This window comes from Mucor velutinosus (genome assembly GCF_035048745.1).
Source record: "Mucor velutinosus strain NIH1002 chromosome Unknown tig00001544, whole genome shotgun sequence".
NCBI classification, from domain to species: Eukaryota; Fungi; Mucoromycota; class Mucoromycetes; order Mucorales; family Mucoraceae; genus Mucor; species Mucor velutinosus.
Window position 1 is genome coordinate 254,920 of NW_027041908.1, and position 17,104 is coordinate 272,023.

At 42.2% G+C, this 17,104-nt stretch overlaps 4 protein-coding genes and 1 non-coding gene across 5 annotated transcripts; 1 reads left to right on the top strand and 4 right to left on the bottom strand.

Moving 5' to 3' along the window:
* Positions 1–448: 448 nt before the first annotated feature.
* On the top strand, positions 449–520 carry ATC70_005401. The gene has a single exon. It is a non-coding gene; the product is annotated as a tRNA-Thr (tRNA).
* Positions 521–1,775: 1,255 nt separating this feature from the next.
* ATC70_005402 (uncharacterized protein) lies at positions 1,776–4,965 on the bottom strand (the record flags this gene model as incomplete). Its single annotated transcript, XM_064824692.1, has 10 exons — positions 1,776–2,045; positions 2,100–2,207; positions 2,268–2,341; positions 2,399–2,987; positions 3,045–3,144; positions 3,205–3,784; positions 3,838–4,512; positions 4,570–4,708; positions 4,775–4,860; positions 4,917–4,965. 10 exons carry the CDS (start codon positions 4,963–4,965, stop codon positions 1,776–1,778), a joined length of 2,670 nt encoding a protein of 889 aa, XP_064680069.1.
* An 816-nt stretch (positions 4,966–5,781) lies between these two features.
* On the bottom strand, positions 5,782–10,131 carry ATC70_005403 (uncharacterized protein; the record flags this gene model as incomplete). Its single annotated transcript, XM_064824693.1, has 5 exons — positions 5,782–5,949; positions 6,011–7,164; positions 7,225–8,430; positions 8,487–8,517; positions 8,578–10,131. The coding sequence occupies 5 exons, from the start codon at positions 10,129–10,131 to the stop codon at positions 5,782–5,784; spliced, it is 4,113 nt and encodes a 1,370-aa protein (XP_064680070.1).
* A 402-nt stretch (positions 10,132–10,533) lies between these two features.
* Positions 10,534–14,015, bottom strand: ATC70_005404 (uncharacterized protein; the record flags this gene model as incomplete). Its single annotated transcript, XM_064824694.1, has 5 exons — positions 10,534–13,222; positions 13,298–13,456; positions 13,535–13,673; positions 13,753–13,834; positions 13,926–14,015. 5 exons carry the CDS (start codon positions 14,013–14,015, stop codon positions 10,534–10,536), a joined length of 3,159 nt encoding a protein of 1,052 aa, XP_064680071.1.
* Positions 14,016–15,004: 989 nt separating this feature from the next.
* TFB1 (RNA polymerase II transcription factor B subunit 1) lies at positions 15,005–16,011 on the bottom strand (the record flags this gene model as incomplete). Its single annotated transcript, XM_064824695.1, has 3 exons — positions 15,005–15,738; positions 15,800–15,889; positions 15,951–16,011. The coding sequence occupies 3 exons, from the start codon at positions 16,009–16,011 to the stop codon at positions 15,005–15,007; spliced, it is 885 nt and encodes a 294-aa protein (XP_064680072.1).
* Positions 16,012–17,104: the final 1,093 nt, after the last annotated feature.

Genomic DNA, 17,104 nt, shown 5'->3' on the forward strand with positions numbered 1-17,104 from the left:
GCCTAAATATCTTTAGTTGCTCTTGGCAACGTTAATTACTTACATTCCTTATCTGCTATCTTTTGACGTATAGAGAATAGCTTACTGAAACTTAGCTTATGTGAATATCATGGTTATCGTTTACATGTTGATACAGTTTATTTACATATGCTCCATATATGCATAGTTTATTACTGAATTCAATCTACGATATTATGATTCAGGAACACTTATATGTGTGAATACAACATCCATGTTTAAGCAAAACTTCAATTTGTGATATACAGTTAACATCTGATAAGAGACGCTATACTTCAAACTTATTTTATAGATCTTATATATATATATATATATGAACTCTGTTTTCGCTCGTATCTCCCAAAGAAAAGGCAGAAGAAAGGTAAATTGCTTAAATTTTTTTTAGTGCAATACTGATATAAAAATACAAAATATACAATAGACATCAAATGCCTCTGTAGCTCAGTGGTAGAGCGTTGGTCTTGTAAACCAAAGGTCTGTTGTTCAATCCAGCACCGAGGCATCATTTTTACATTTTTTGAAGAATGTAGTGTTTGTAGACATCTTTGCCATTTCTTTGGCAAGTATGGAGTTAAGCAATATTCAAGTATATTTAGTGATTTCTCTCTGAAAATATATTAGATTTATCTGATTATTCAGGCATATGATAAGTGCCTATCAAGTAGCAAGAGTCCTACCAGTTCTTAATCTACACGTGGGTTGTTTGAAGAAAGTACGTTATAGTACCAGGTAATACAGCACTCGTCGCTTGCTCATTACAGTTGTGATGAACAGGTGCAGAGCATTCCGTAGTATATCAATTACTAGAGTGTAATAAACGCAACTAAACTTTATGTTAATCCAACCTATATGCTGATGTGTCTCTATCGTAACCAAACTGTCGTCGTATCTGGAGTATATTCATTACTATCAACTCCTACTATCCTCGTTCAAGCTAAAGGCGACATCAAAATTTAGATGATTAAATGCGTGCTAATAGTAGATTAATCATCTTCTATGCAGTCATGGCACTGTAAAAAATAGTCCATTGATACGTTTATTGAAGCCAAGTAGAAGTAGACATACAGTAAGATTGCTGATATTATCTCCTTGTCTGCTACGACCAATATCCCTCCACTGAGCTATGACGCCTACTAATGTCTATTCTATTCTTTTCAGAAGCATAAAGATACAGCAACAAGAAAAAAAAATCACACTGATCGCGTAGAACCAAGGCGTGAGCTTCACTCACATCTCGATTCAAAAAGAAAAGATGTGCAAATATATCTCTGTGGCATCCTAAAGTAAAAGTTCTTTTTAATGCAAGCAAGTCTTAAGCTATTAGCTAGCAGCAGGGCACGTATTGAACGCAACAAAAGCCGTATATATTATTGGTAAATTTGAAAGCAAAAATAGTAGTAGAGAATGTTCCTTGAAAACAATTAAGAGTCGTCTAAAGATAACTGTTCAGGAGTTTACGATAAACGCATCATGAGGTCAAATATGACACATGAACCTGTCTCATTCAAGCTGCAGTTTCTGTTGAATCTACGAGTAATAGCCAATGTCATTTTTTACACATAAACACCACTCCATGCTGTGCTGTACAATGTTGGCAAATCTTTTAGACTAGCGTTGTTGTGCTGGTCTAAAACAGCATCGCAAGAGATACAATTGATATTTAAAGGGGACGCCTCAAGAAATCAATCAAGCTGTATCATTACAAATAGCAGTTTATAATTATCAAACGTCTATGCTTGTTTCTTTTAATTTATTATTTACAATTTTTGCACACGTCTATCAATTTCATCTGACAGCTGAGAGGCAGACAAGCTCCAACTACTGATCATGGCTTTTACATGATTTTGCATTAGGTTTTGCATATCACGGGACTTGAGACAGGCCAACGTATCCTCTGAATCAGAAATTTCTTTGCAAATCTTCTTTTGCAGTTGGCCACGGAACAATTCTTTGCCATTTCTAGCAATGGTTTGGATATTTTGCAATGATTTCTTGATGGATGCTTGAAGATCCACAAAGCTGGCCATCTAATATTTCTAGAATTGAATACAAGGTTTGATCGTATGAAAGCATGCACTTACGAGGGGATCCGTCTTGGCCTTTTCAGCGGCCTTTCTTTTGGCATCCTTACTGTTCAATCCCAAAGAACGGTTCATCATTTCAGTCAAAATGGTTCCATAGTTGAATGTCTATGATAGCAAGGGTTAGTAACGCTTTTTTATTTTCTGTACATCCAATGAAACAGTTACCTCCAAGCAGTTGGATAGCTGATGGAATGTATTCCAAGAAAGAGTTTCTTCAGAAAAGGCATCTACCTTGCTGACTATAATATCAATAACACGTTAATAAACGCCCTAAACATATCCAACTAGGCATTTACCTTGATTGTCCAAGATATCAATAGCATTTCTTAGGGATGAAGAAGCATCCTTTGAAGCTTTCATGAGCACCAACGCGTTCGACAAATCAGCAATGTAGCGAGCCAACCAATATTCAGGTTCAGTGATTTGCTCCTTGATATTCTCGCGTTCCAGCAATGTCTCGAATCCAGTGACAACAGCAGCTAAATCTCTTCCACTTTCTTTAGTCTCACTGACAATACTCAAGATGTTGAGGATATAAGAGACAACCTGCACCCATACAGCGTTGGTACTAGTACAAGGCTTGCATTTTTCCTCAGCAGCTGGCTTGTTCTGAGCATTGCAATTCAAAAAAACATTAAAGTCGCGGTTATCAGAACGAGCAGCAATGAAGGTGTCATTGTAAGCGATTTCAGACACATCCTGTTCCTGGAAAAATTGCACTGCATACTTGGTCTGGAAGGAAGAATGGATATAATCGAGACGCATGATTTCAGCTCTGGAAATAGCATGTTGCAAAGACGTATCTAAGCGACGACGGAATTCAATAAACTCCTGAATCTTGGAAAAGGTGCCATATTGATAGGCTTTGACCAGCATTTCAGGTGTCTATACAAATGTATTAGCATATCTGTGATTTCACCTGGTTACTTCTTTGATAAGCACCTCAACTTCATTGCTCTTGTAAATAGACAAGCCATCATGTAACAAGGACTCGAGTTGATCCACGCAACCAAGAGCAGCAAATCTATCTGTGAAATAATGGCTAGGGTAATTTTTTTTTTTTTTAGCATTTTTCCCCTCATCAACGATTACAAACACTTACAGCATGGTATCGAATTGAATTTGCTTGATCTCCATTGTTCTGTAAATCTCAAAGGGACGCTTAAAGACACCAATCATGGTATACATACGGACCAAGACCAATTTGATTTGAAAGTTGTGGATACTCTTGACAAGGGCAGTTTCCAAAAGACAGATGGCTTGCATCAAGAAGGAAACCTTTTGCTCTTGATGATACAAATCCAATAGTATATGACTTGCTAGAATGACAAATTCATCACCGTATTGCATTTCAGTCTTTTCTAATCCTTCGCCCAACGGCAATGCTTCTTGATATTCGTTCCACAATTCATTGACAATAGCGAGTGCCTTCTTTTTATCAGAGACATCATGAAGACCGAAGAAATGCTCCAATTTTCTGATATTGACGTTTTTGTGTACATTCTTAATCTTGCCTGCCTTTTCAGAGGCAGGTTGAATGGTTTGCTTGAGGCTTTCAATCAATACATGAGCCTTTTCAGCATCCAAAATCGATACATAAGACTGGAGATCTTCAAAAGCACAATTCTTGGATCCAAAGCGACCAAAGTAAGACAAAATGTGTTCCAAAATAACCTTTTCATCTATGCACAAGTCAAAAACCGCCCTGTAAAAAAGCAACAGTGCACCAACTCACCTCTCTTTCCCATCTTGTAAAGTCGAGAATCCAAGTCCAGTTCAGCCAGGAATGGGCCACGTTTCAACAACTTACTCTCCAATACAGTCTTTTGTGAATCAGCAACCAGCTTTTCAGCACGAGCAATAACGCCCTCTTGATCCATCAAAGCATCCATGGCTTCAAAATAAGCCAACCAATGGAACCAGTCATCTGCATTCTCCTTTTCCAATGCTTCTTGGCTCATTGCCAACGCCAAATCCCAGCGCTTATTTTCACGCAACAGTTCAGACTTGATTTGACGCACTTCGGGATCACGCAATGACTTTTGTCCAAGCGGTGTATCCAATAGCAAGTTAAGTGCTTGCTCATTCTTTTTCTGATCCATCAAGATGAGTAAATACAGGCGCATATGCTCCACTTCTTCTAGACGATTCTCTTCCATGGCTTTGGCCATCATTCGCTCGGCCAAAACATAACTCAATTGGTTACCACTGGATCCTTGCAAGGCTAAAGACATGATGGCCCAAAACAGATATTTGTTTTGCTTGAATACTCGATGCAATTTGACAGCAGCGGCTTGCTGTCCTTTGAAGTCGTTGTTGCGCACCATGGCCATGAACCAGTGGTTTCCAAACTCTTCATTTTTGGGTTGTTGATTAGCAGCATTTTCGTACAACTCGACAATGACCGAATCTACACGATGTCAATGAGTGAAAAACTATCTTGCATTTGCCACATCAGGCAACTCACGTTTTCCAAGTTCTTTCAACGCCATGGTTACTGCTTGCAATGTAGCTTCATCTGTGGGAATCACCTTTTTGACTTGCTCACATAGTTCAAAAGCTTCATCATCTTTGCCTGTACGAACAAACACAAGCGCCTTCAGAGCCTATTATTGTATATGCTGTGAGCCCATTTTCGTGTGTAGGTATTCTGAATGCAAGTAATTACATACCTTGGCCAAGGGCCAGTCGGGACTCTTTTTCAACAACTTGGTACAATGTTGAAGAGCCAGTTTGTTTTGCCCTTCATCCAGTGCCTCTGCGCAATGTTGTCAGTATTCTCCATCTGTCTAACCCAAACCATTCAATATTTACCATAAAGAGGCCTCAGCTTCTTCTCTGTAGCATAATCCATGGATGACATTTTGTAATATGCAATGATAAACGCGACGATGAGTGAAATGTAGAACATTTCGATGAAAAATACTTTTGATGTTGAGTTTTAATCAAATGTGTTTGGTCTCAAAAGCCACTGTTGGTGGATGAGCAGCGTTGATCGAGCTTAACATTGACTGCAATCAGTAAATTCTGAATCTCATTTAAATGAAAAAAAGATATTTGTAGCTAAATTCGCCTGGAAAAAGCTGGACATTGACACAAAGTTTTCATCATTGTGCATAATTTTCAATCAACATTTACATCTTAACTATACAGTGACTCTTGGAAATGTTTGATCTCCCGATGTTCATGTCAATCACATGTATGCATTGTTTGATAGACACTGCAAGTTGATGCTAAATGCTTCTTGGGCGAACAATCTATGTATACCTTCTAGTTGCACGCTAGTTTATATAAAGGCAGTTTCAGCCAAGTCAGGGCGCCCTCTAGGTAAAGCAAAATACCAACAGAACCGTCATTGCTGCCCATCATGAACTCAAATTTACATGCTGATGCCGCAGACACTTGAATCGCATCTTTCTGATATAATTGCACTCAAACATCAAACCGCTCGCGTTGAGGGGTTCTTTACAGAGAAGGTGAAGCCTGATTCCAAATCAGGCACAGTAATTTGACGTCTCTACTCCGCTCAGGGGAAGAAAACTATTTTATGATGGACAGTTAATCTACAAAATGTCAATGACTTTATTGATATATAAGGGGTATGTGTGGGTAACTGGAGGTACTATCAATGGTAGCAAAGGAACCAGTAATATGAAATACAATAAGGGAGGGATACCGCTTATGAGGGAGGTGGAAAGTCAGAGGGTTTCTTGCCAGATTTACGCAAGATGCGTCGAGTAATTCTGGCAGTGCGATAGTCTTCTGCTTTGCTAATTGCAATATCCAACATGTTCATCAAGTTATGTTCCTCACAATATGCACGACATTTCATAGGAATATCGTCATCCTAATTTATACTCCTGTTAACATCACATTTAACCAGGCATCTTCAAAGAATGAGTACTTACTTGCGTAATAACCAAGTTTGGCTTGCCTAGGAACTGGAGAGTAATAGGCTTATGGCCAACTAACTGTCTGCTGTTGAGGATATCGGCTGGAGATTTGATGGTAGATGGCGGTGATGTTGTACGAGAGCGATCAGTAGCATCTTTAGTTGCAACACTTTCAGTCGGCTGTTGTTGTTGTTGTTGTTGTTGCTGTTCAGATTGAACCTCGGGCTGTTGAGTCTGTAAGGGCACTAGGGGTGATTGCACTTGTGGTGACTGAGCTTGCTGAGGTTGAGATTGAGCTGGTGATAATGCTTGTTGGAATTGATTCACATTGTTATTGTTGAGGAAGGACGACAGAACAGGCGTCTTAGCTGGAAGAGGCGCTAAGATGGACGCAGTACCATGGACATCGAAAGAAGTAAAGCTGTCTTCAAGAACATTTACTGGATTGGCTTTATCTTGCTTTGATTCGAGCTGATCTTCATCAGGTATCGAATCACTATCAAACGAAACGAGATTGTCCTTTTCCATAGTAGTTCTTTCGCGCTCCAGTTCAGTGTCTGTGATAGTTCCAGGACTACGTTCACTAAATCTGAATTCCTTGATATTATCATCAGCATTCGTATCAGCCATGTCGAAAAAGTCATCTACAGAAGGAGAAGCAGCGACATTAGAGGGTTTCAAGAGTGTTGCCTTGCTAGATTGAGTGTAACTTTCAACAAGACCATTCAAATTGCTCCAAATCTCACCAGTATGAGCAGGCTTCTTTGACAGGTCCTCATTGTTTGTGTCAATCAATAATGGACTTTTAGCAGGAGCAACAGGAGGTGTTGAAACCACAGCGGGAGCTGAGGCCACATCAGCAGCGGGGGAAGCCATCGTGATAGCAGAAGGTAAAGGCTTAGGAGGAGAAGGAGGAGGAGGCGCGACCTTACGCAAAGGTGCAGGCGGTGGTGAATCAGCGCTCTTGGTAGCATAGTCCCACCATGAATTATCACTGGTATTGTTATTGTTATTGTTATTGTTGACAACATTGCTACTGGTATTGCTACTGCTGTTGTTGTTGCGAGGTGTAGTGGCTCTTCTGCTGAAGCGAGGAGTGGGCGTGGTAGCAGTAGGTGTAGTAGGAGCATGATGAGAAGTAGTAGCAGCAATATTTCGAGCTGATTTGACTATTCAAAGATGCATTAGAGCCATTGTCAATACAAAGAGGCTTAAAGATCATAAGTTACCTTGCCATTCTGTGGCATTGCTCCAATGCGTAGTGTCTTGATCACGGTTCTTGGCAGAGGCAGCTCTCTGTAGTGGTGGGAAGTCGGCATGTACCTTGATTTGAACTTGGTTATCATCTTCGTCCCAATCAATGCTATCATCACGGCTTACTACAGAGTTGGATCGATGACGAGCTTTGTTGGGGACCACACCGTGAAAAGAGGTATGAGGAGTGGCAGCAGTCGATGTATAATTGTATTGATCCTCGTCCTCGGACGAAGAATCAAGTTTGCGGCTTTTGCTGGGTGCTTGGTTGCTCTTGGGCGATCTACGACGATGAGAGGCGTTGGTGGTAGGTGTAGTGGCAGTGTTGTCCTTGGAAGCAGAGGGACCAGAAGCGACAACCCATTTACCAGGTACTGTCTGGATCCAGAAATCAGTGTTTTGTTGCTTTGCAATGATGTCCTTTACATAGCCTTGCTGATCGTAATCATCCCATCCAATATTATTTGTTGTATGTCCCCAGCCATCGCTGTCCATCACCTTTGGTGCGTTTCGATAGTGGCCAAATGTGAGGTTCTTTTTTTGATGAGTGGTATTATGCTCCAAGGGGCTTTGTCTCCACTCATTCTGATATGCATCCTCTGTGTATGATGTCCAATAGTTTTGATTGGTGAATGATTGCTGTGGCTTTTGCTCTTCTTGCACATCTTTTAATGACATTTTGTTAGACAACAATGAAGTGGAGGTGGAAGGTGTAGCCCAATTGTCGTTGACTGGAGCACCCCAGCCGCCCAGGTTTCCTTCGGGGTGGAATTCACTGTTGACCATGTTGTTGTTGTTGTTGTTGTTGTTGTTGTTACTCCAACTGGACTGAGATTTGTCACTTTGGCTGGATAATTCTTCGTCGTCTTCATTCTGATCATCACCACAGCTTGTCTCGTTGTCATGAACATGTTCAAAACTGTCTCCATCATCGTCTTCCTCGTCTTCCTCGTCTTCTTCATCGTCTTTTTCATCTTGATAAGTTGGTTCATCTTGATAAGTGAGCTGATTTGTAAGATGTGCTGAATTTGCAAGTCTATTTTTTGGGGGAGCACCAACGATTATGCCATTTTTTGCTTCATCGTGGGACCACACGGCCGGTGTGGAGGGGCGGTTGTCAATGCGACTGGGAGCTCTTAAGGCCATTAAGCGATTACGGGAAGTTTGAGGCGTATTGGCATCTATCAAAATGGGATGAGTATGTCTAATCAACACCTGGCCAATGAGAGGTGCTTACCGGTATAATCAAGCAGTATTGCCTGTTCATCCTACAAGAGTCAAGTTGCGTGAGCCATATATCCAAGCAAGTAAATAATTAGCGAGTCTACCTGTTTAATAACTTGAGCGATTAATTCGTCTAACGCTCTCACTGTCATTTTCAGGTGATCCGCAAGGCGAATGAGCTGTTTTCCGGTTAATGTTACATTCTCAGGAAGAGATTTTGTCAGCACATGGTCTGTGGAATGTGCCAGTGCGTCAATGGATCTGCGTGTGAGTAACAGCGCTCTTCTGCTTTCGATTTCGCTAAAGGATCCGAGCACCGTGTCGGCCAAGTGTTCATAGTGGACCAGTTTGACCTCTCGCAGGTTGTCTTGATAACAATTGACACAGAGCTGATAAATGTCATGCAAATCAATCTCGCCACAAGATTCGAAATAGACGTGCATCAGGGACTGACAGATTTCTCGAGACTTGATCATGAGGCCAAACAGGTTGGAGTCAATCAAAGGGCAATCTCGGATAGACAACGATCGCAAGAAGCGAAAGTCTTCAGCAATCACGAATTCCTGAAAGCAAGAGTTTGTCAATTCACGGCAGCCAGAGATACCCAGATACTTGAGCTGCATAAAAAATTTTGACAGGTGGTGCAACTCTTCATCCGTGATGTACATGTTCTGCAGCACCAAACGTGTGGGGTTTGCAAATACAGCACCATCATATGCATTGTCCAAGACATCACGCAAGTTGTGGTAGTTGTTGTTGGGACCAGAGACGGTATGAGCACGAATCTCCAAATCGAGCAAATCGGGGCAGAGCAGAACAGCGTGAGCAATGGAGACACTGGTCAGCTTGACGCAGGATTCGACACGGAACCGTCTTAAACGCGGGAAACTCTTGAAAGCCTGGTGGACGTAGGCATCGTTCAAGTGGAAGGCTTCTGTCAGCGTGAGTTCCGTCAAGTTTAGACCAGATGCACAGATAGCGTCCAAAGTAGCAGCCTGAATGCCCTCCAAAGAGAATTGCAAACAAGACAAATTGCTGGCTTTCTGAGCAATGGAGGTAGCCCAAGCTGGCGTCAATTTGAAGGGGCCATCCAAACGCAAGGTTGTCAAACGAGGCAACAGGGTGTTGAGGTTGACAGGCACCCTTTCAGGAGCGCCAATGATGGCCAAACTCTTTAGATTTCTAGCATAAGCAGATAACTGTTCAATGTCCTGCAATCCAAGTTTGAAGCCGTAGATGGTGATATGGGTGATGTTCTCGCAGACAGAGGCAATGCTGGTGATGATGGCCAAGTTGCTAAGCGTGCTGGGTCTGTGTCTTTCAAGCTTTGATTTAGCAATGGGTGGAAAAGGAGTCTCTTCATCGTGATCAACAAACACCAGCTGAACGCTCTTGACAAGCAATGCTGCCATGTTGTTGCTGTGAATGGCGCTGAGGAAGATTCTGAGGTTTTCAGGCTTTACAAACTGAACATTTTCCCATAGGATTCTCTGCGCTGCAATTCTCCATTGCGGGTGAATGAGACAGGCTTGATACAGATCCTTTCTCTCTGGTAGGAATCGACAAATGCGCTCTTTGATGTTGTTGCGCAACGAGAGGAAGCTGTTTGCCTGTATATCTTCAAACTTGAAATCTCCCCAGTTATCTTGAGACACCATACTGAGTATTTGATGCTTGAGGAGGAGAGAGTGAGTGCGTGATATGCAGAAGAAGAAAAAAAAAAAAAAAAAAAGAGAAGCGAAACTGTGTTTGGTTGAAAAAAGGCTAGCAAACTGGAAACATTTGGTTCAGTATCCGACAACAAATTTTTTCGCCTGTTCTTTAACGAGGCATTATAGATCACTTGTATTATCGTACTTACACCAAAAGGCACACCTCTTTCCGCTATTTTGATATATACACAACAATGAAATCAAACATGTACGCGCATTGGATCACAAGTTGAATATAGGGAATTAATGATAAAACAGCAATTGTTTTGTTTTTTGATTTTATTGTTTAATGTAATACTAATTCTAAAGAGGGATGTTCGTAACTTTTTTTAAAAGGGGTCGGTTGTTTTAAGAGGAAGCAGCAGGGGCAGCAGCAGAAGCAGCGTTGGTGGCAGCAGCGCGATGTTGCTCGGCAGTTGATAATACAGTCATAATTTGGTTTTGTTGATCAGCATTTAAATCCTTGGTTAATAGGGTATAAGAAGCACTGTTGTTGGTTTGCATGTTTCTAAACACTTGTTCAAAACGAATGTATGGATCAACTTCGTCTAATGGCGACTCAAACAAGATTTCCTCCTCCATTTCTTCTTCTTCATCGTCGTCCAAATCACTGTATCCATCAGCGCCAGAGTGCGATGCGGCTTGACTTGCAAGGTATTCAAGGTATTCATTATCCTCATCAGGCACATCTTCATCTTCAACACCTTCCTCGTATTCCTCCTCATCGCCGCTGGGTCCTTCAAATCCGCTAAAGTCATCTTCACCAAAGTCTTCGTCGTCAAATGAACCGTATAGTTTCTCCATGCTTTCACGGTTCTCCATGGCCTTAGGTAAGGTCTGGAACACAGTGATCATACAAGCCAGGATCTGCGACCAGCCTGATTGGAGCGAGGCAGGAATCATTTCTGTGGGCAGTTCCAATAAGGAGCAGAGTGCAACGATAACGAGCTTCTTGTCGTGCACACGAGAGAATTTGGACAGGGTATTGAACCACAATGTAAAGAATCCCTGGGTCCAGTTGTTTTCCTCCAGGAGACGCAATGTCAATGCGGGGTTATAGTAGATACAGTTGACAACAACCTCGATACAGTGCACCTTGAATTCAGTCGTCTTCATGGAGCCAGTGAAGATGTACTGGAAGGCCAAGTTGAGGAAGGGAGCAATGCACATATCGACATGACCACGGCAGTTGAGCAGCACAGACTCCATCAATTTACAGGCACAGATACGGTCCGTCTCACCCACGCGATCGCTCTTCATGACGGTATCGATGATATCAAACATCATGCGCTGAACATGCTCGTTGGAGATGAACACATCCTTACCATAAGAAATATAGTTGTCCAAAGGAGGCAGCATCTCTTCCATGTAGTCAATGCCGGAATCCTTAAAGGCACCGTAGATCAACTCGAACACGCTCCACATGGTAGGTGTCACACGCTTGGCTGAGAATGTGCAGGAATCAATAATCTCAAAAATCTCGTCATACAAGTCCAGAATCTTGTTTTCCAAGGTATAGGTAATGACAGGCAAGAGTGCGTTTTCTAACTGTTGCAGGATCTCTGGGGTACTCTCGAGACTGAGAATCAAGGTACCAATGGTCTTCAAGACACCCATAGCAGCCATGGTTTTGTCACTCAACTCATCAATATCACCAGTGAATTCATCATCATCCGCGCTGGCCAAGGTGTTGCTTTGGTTCAGTTCCTCCATAATACGCAAAAAAGTATCACGCAGTTGAGTACAGAGTTGGACGGCAAAAGGAGTCAACTGCTCAGCAAACACTTCCACAAACTCCTCCATGACGTTGGCCAAAGTGTCGATATCAATCTCGTTGGTCAAGTTGAGCAACTCTTGCATGATGAAGGGCAAGTTGGGAGCCATGGCATTGCGGACACTTTCATGGCGAATCATGGGTTGAAGCGCAAGAGCAGCTTGTACCTTGACAGCCAATTCAGTATCGCGAATACAGTCAGTAACGCATTGATATAAAGTAGCCAAGTTTTGTTCGTTAGCAAAGTCCAAATCACTGAAATGTCTTGTCAGATCACAGGCACGGGCTCTCAAGAAGGGGTATTTGCTCTTGAACTCGGGAAAGACGTGAGTGACAAAGAAGGGTTCCATCATGTTGGCCACGGGAGACTTCTTCTGCAACACTTGGTAAGCCAAACCGCCAATCATACACAAAGCACCGTCCTTTTCCTTGGGGTTCTTTTGGTCCTCGGGAGCCTCCAAATACTTGTTGAGCATACCATTGACAAAGTTCAAGATGCCCATGAAAGTGTACTTTTTGCGATCACGAGCCAAATCAATCAAAAAGTTCATGGCGTTGGTCTGAGGTGAATGGAAGTCTTCCAAGGGATCCACCTTTTTGTGCACAAATTCGACGGGATCTTCGTCCCAAAGCTCTTGATCTTCTTCAGAGAAGCAGAGCTGAGGAAAAATAAAGTGAGCCACCAATGTCTCGACATGAGGCTTCAACAGTTGCCAGGTCGTCTTGTTCTTGACACAGTCAGCAAAGAAGGAAGACGTTAAAGCCAAACACTTGCTGGGAATCCAAATCTCCTTTTTGATCCATAATTCCACTTGACCTAGATACGCTTGCAAGATATTGGGTGCAAAGTTGGCAGAGAATGATTTGGCGAAGGCATTGTATTCAGGTGTGCTGCGAGGCATGGTGGCGAGGTTACCGTACTTTGAAAAGAGACGGTTCAGACAGTGGTAGGCCCACTTCTTGGTCTTCCACCAAGGGAATCGATCACGCTCATCGGCGTCGGCGGGTAATGCTTCGTTGGGAATCTTCTTTTCAATCAGTTGCAGGAACAAGGTACCCCAAGGGACGAGCGAGCTGGGGTCTTGCAGACTTTTGGGGAGTTCAGCTTGGATGCCTGCGTGATAAATCTTGAGTGCCAATTTCAGCATCTCGGCTGCTTCCACGCTGTCTGAGGAAATGAGACCAGAACAGATATTTTGGATGGCGGGGAATGTCAACTTGATCAATTGTCTGAAAGGTTCACGTTTGGTGCCTGTTCTCCATCTATAGCAAAAAAAAAAAAAACCACATTAACCGCGTAAGTTCCCTCTCTCCTGCCAACAACTAGAGACAACTTACTGATACACTCGAACCACTTCGCGCAAAGCCAATAAACCGACATACACCAAACGAACATCCGTTGAAGTCAAAAGTCGCTCGAGCTCGCTGACAAAGTTGGGCCAGTTGTCAGGAAAATCGTTGGTCAAGATGGTGTTGAGGGTGGATGTGAGTTGGACTCTACGGGGGGAAAAAAAAAAGAGAATGCTCACTCAGTCCTTTGACTCGTCTTTGTGGTGGATCAAAAGAACAACTTACTGGACTTGATTAGGTGCTGTAACGAGTGCTTGTAAAATAGTTTGCTTGACCATGTTGCGATCCTCGTTATTGATAGGCACTGCAGATTCACGTTCACCATCCCACGCCTTGTTCAAACGGTTCTTGAAATAGATGGCAGCTAACAATCTCTGACATTAGTCGTGTGTTTCTCCCCTTTCCATTGATCCTATCTCTTTCTCTCTGTCTCCTATATTTACCAGCTTGACGTGCACCCAACTCGAGTTCTTCAGAAGCAAGGATTTGCAAGACGATAGGCAAGAAGCCGTTATTTGCTTCAATCTAATAGAAACCAGGTCAGTTGTTCCTATGTCTCACCAATGTCCACACACACACACACACACAGATGTCTGTATATATATATCCAACTTACATTTCTAATGTTTAGTTCTGCTTGCTTATGGACATTTGGATCAGGATGGTAGGTGGCAACGAATAACTGATAGGCTGTATTCTGGTCCATGTTGGTCGCTTTATTTTTTCTGTTGATTCCAGGAAAAAAAAAAAGGAGAGAGAATAGAAAAGAGAAGAAAGGCACACTCTTTTAATCTAAACAGTGGCTAGAAAAACTTTTTTGACAGTGACTGTTGATACCATCAACTGTTGGGCTTTGATGTGGATGAACATGGCTGTATCAAGGCACCATCACCATGCAATATACGCATGAAACAGCCTCAAACGGTAGTTGTCTATGTGGATCAAGCCGTTGCCAAAATGTCGCAAAATTTTGGGTAGTTTTCGTCAAACCGGTATATACTGATCAACTCCACCCCTTTTTTTTTCATACTTGCTGATGTTGGATGTCAGATGCGATTCTTTTTGATCTAGTTCATGTATCGTACCTCTTTGACAGATCTACTGGATGAGAGCCTCCTACTCTCCACTAAACATGTGAGGGGAACAGTAATTTGTCATACCGTATCTAAAGCGCTTTCAGGTCGGCTCTTTCAATGAATCGAATGGCGAAGAGGACAGCATTTACTTGAAAACCAATAATGTCTGTGCTGCGATTTCTGTAGAGTGACGGATTGAGAATGATGGCAGCTGTTAGAACATTTGCTACAAGAAAAATAACGAAGCAGTGTGTATGATAAACATGCGAAAGAGATACCTAGCTTATCAGATTCGAGCAGTAATGGATCAAGCCCGGCAGTGGGTCGTTCTGCATTTGGCACGCAATGTAGAGATCCTGTATCAGAAGCTTATAGCAGTGGTATTCTAGCATCCACATGATCCAAACAGATAGCTGTAGAAGCAGCTTATAGTTTTTTTTGGAGAGCATTGCGCACATTATATAGACTCATCTCATCTCTTCAGTATCTTGTCCTGTGTGATTTGATGCATGCTATGAACACCAAGGTACTGATAAATCTTTTTTTTTTATATATTTTATTATTTTTCTATACATTTAAAAGTTTATACATGACAAGAGACGACACATGCCATCCACATTTAATATTTGGTAGAGTGTTGCTTTCTAAGCAATTTCTTTTCCTTCTCCTTTTGATCGAGCAATTGCTTTCTTCTATGTAATCCGTCCCTTGCAGCAGTTGACAAGACCTTGGCGACCAATTCGACACCTCTAATCGAATCATCGTTGGCAGGAATAGGATATGACACAAGACGAGGATCGTAGTCTGTATCTGTAATGGCAATGATGGGAATGTTGTTCAATTGAGCTTCTGAAATTGCAATTTTGTGTTCCAATGGGTTCAACAAGACAATCAAATCAGGCTTGTAGGTCTTTGGTGGACGTCCAGGATCCTCTGGGTCTGGTGGTGCATGACGACCCAACACTTGATGTCTGTTGGTCAATGTACCGGGAATCCACTTGGAAGACACATGAAACCCATCACAGTAACGTGCTGCCTCAATGGTCAAATCTTGGAAGCCGGGGCGAGTACCGACAAACAAGATGGAACCACCACGAAGTGCCACTTCACGAGCAACGTTGCAAGCTCTTCTCAAATAGACCAGGGTGTGCTCCAAGTTAATGATACTAATACCTTCACGAGTACCAAAAATAAAAGGAAGGGTGGCAGGCTCCCATAAGCTGGTGGAGTGTCCAAGATGAAGGCCGGCTGCCATTAACTTGGAGATGGTCATGTTGTATGGTGTGATGGGTTCGACGGCTGATGCAACTGCTTGGCGAATAGGCTTTTTGAGAGGTGTAGATGTGGGGGGAACTAGAGCTCTCGTTAATAAGCATGTCATAATACAAAGATCTTCTTCCAATGTTTTCTTTACCAAGTGATTCAGGAGTAATCTTTTCATTTGAGGTAGAAGGTTGTGCTTGTTTCAAAGAGTTGACAGTTGACAGAGGTCTAAGAAAGCAGTCTATGTGATAGCTCACATGTTAAGTATCATGGATCTATTACATGCCAACATGTAAACTTACTTTGACGAGATGCAATGCCTCTAGCAGAGGAAACTGTCTTGTATAAAGCACGGGAAGCCATGATTTATAAAGTTCAAGTATGAAGGAAGAGAAAAAAAAAAAAGTGCAGTGTGGTCTTGGAATTACAATTTGCCTAGGGGTCCCCACCTTTCGGCCTTGACAAAACTTCACCTATGGAATGAAAAAATTGACATCCTTTACAATCTCCGTGAAGAGCTGTTGTCCCTCTCTTTCGTGACGTGGAGTTAGTGAATGTTTGGTTCCTGATTTCCACAGCATGTGTGATTTGCTTGATACTGTATTCTTCTACCTTTTTAAAACCGAACAGAAATGACCCGCTACTGTGGATTTGGCTCTGTTATAATTGTCTAGGTCTGTACCATTGGTAAAGGCTCATGTATGGGCAAGCAGCATATCTGCATCAACCCTCACTAAACAGAATGCAAATTACAGCAAAGTTTGAGCGGATTATTGTAAATTGTGCCAGAATGGGCAATGCCCAAAATTCTCCGGGTGAATACAGTTGCTGTAACAGGACAAAGCAAAATTTATATATCCAATCTTGAATGCTCTCAGTTTGTCGCTCGATGTTAAGCTTCAATTCCTCCACAAGTGCACCAAGATCCAGTTTGCGAACTTTCAAAGATTTGCATTCAATGACTTATACTTGGTCATTCAGTGGTATATCTCAACTAACCTTGATCTGGCATTACCTTAATAGCAGTGGACATGCCTGGCATCCAGGCAACATGCTGTGCTTGCTCGCTCGACAAACTGGATACCAGCAAGGAGACAATCTGCTTCTTTTCAGTGCTCACGCTTTTCTGTAAAAGCCAAAGAGCCTTATACCTGTCATCAGTGATCCCGAGTTCCACTTGGTTGTAATAAGTAATGCAAATTTCGTTCAAATCGTACTTTAATAAACCAAGAGGTAGAAGACTATCTTGGGGCATTGCAACAACCTTTCCATCAAATACCAAGGTTTAACTTTCTGACCTGATACTATCATATAAACCTCCTTTAAATTTCTTCTGTAACTGTAGATCAGAGTTTCCTTTGATACCTCATATTCGTGTCATTGGTGTCAGCTCATATATGGACAGAAAGCATGCCTGTATTGTCTCTTATTACTGGTAACTATGCAAAACACAGCA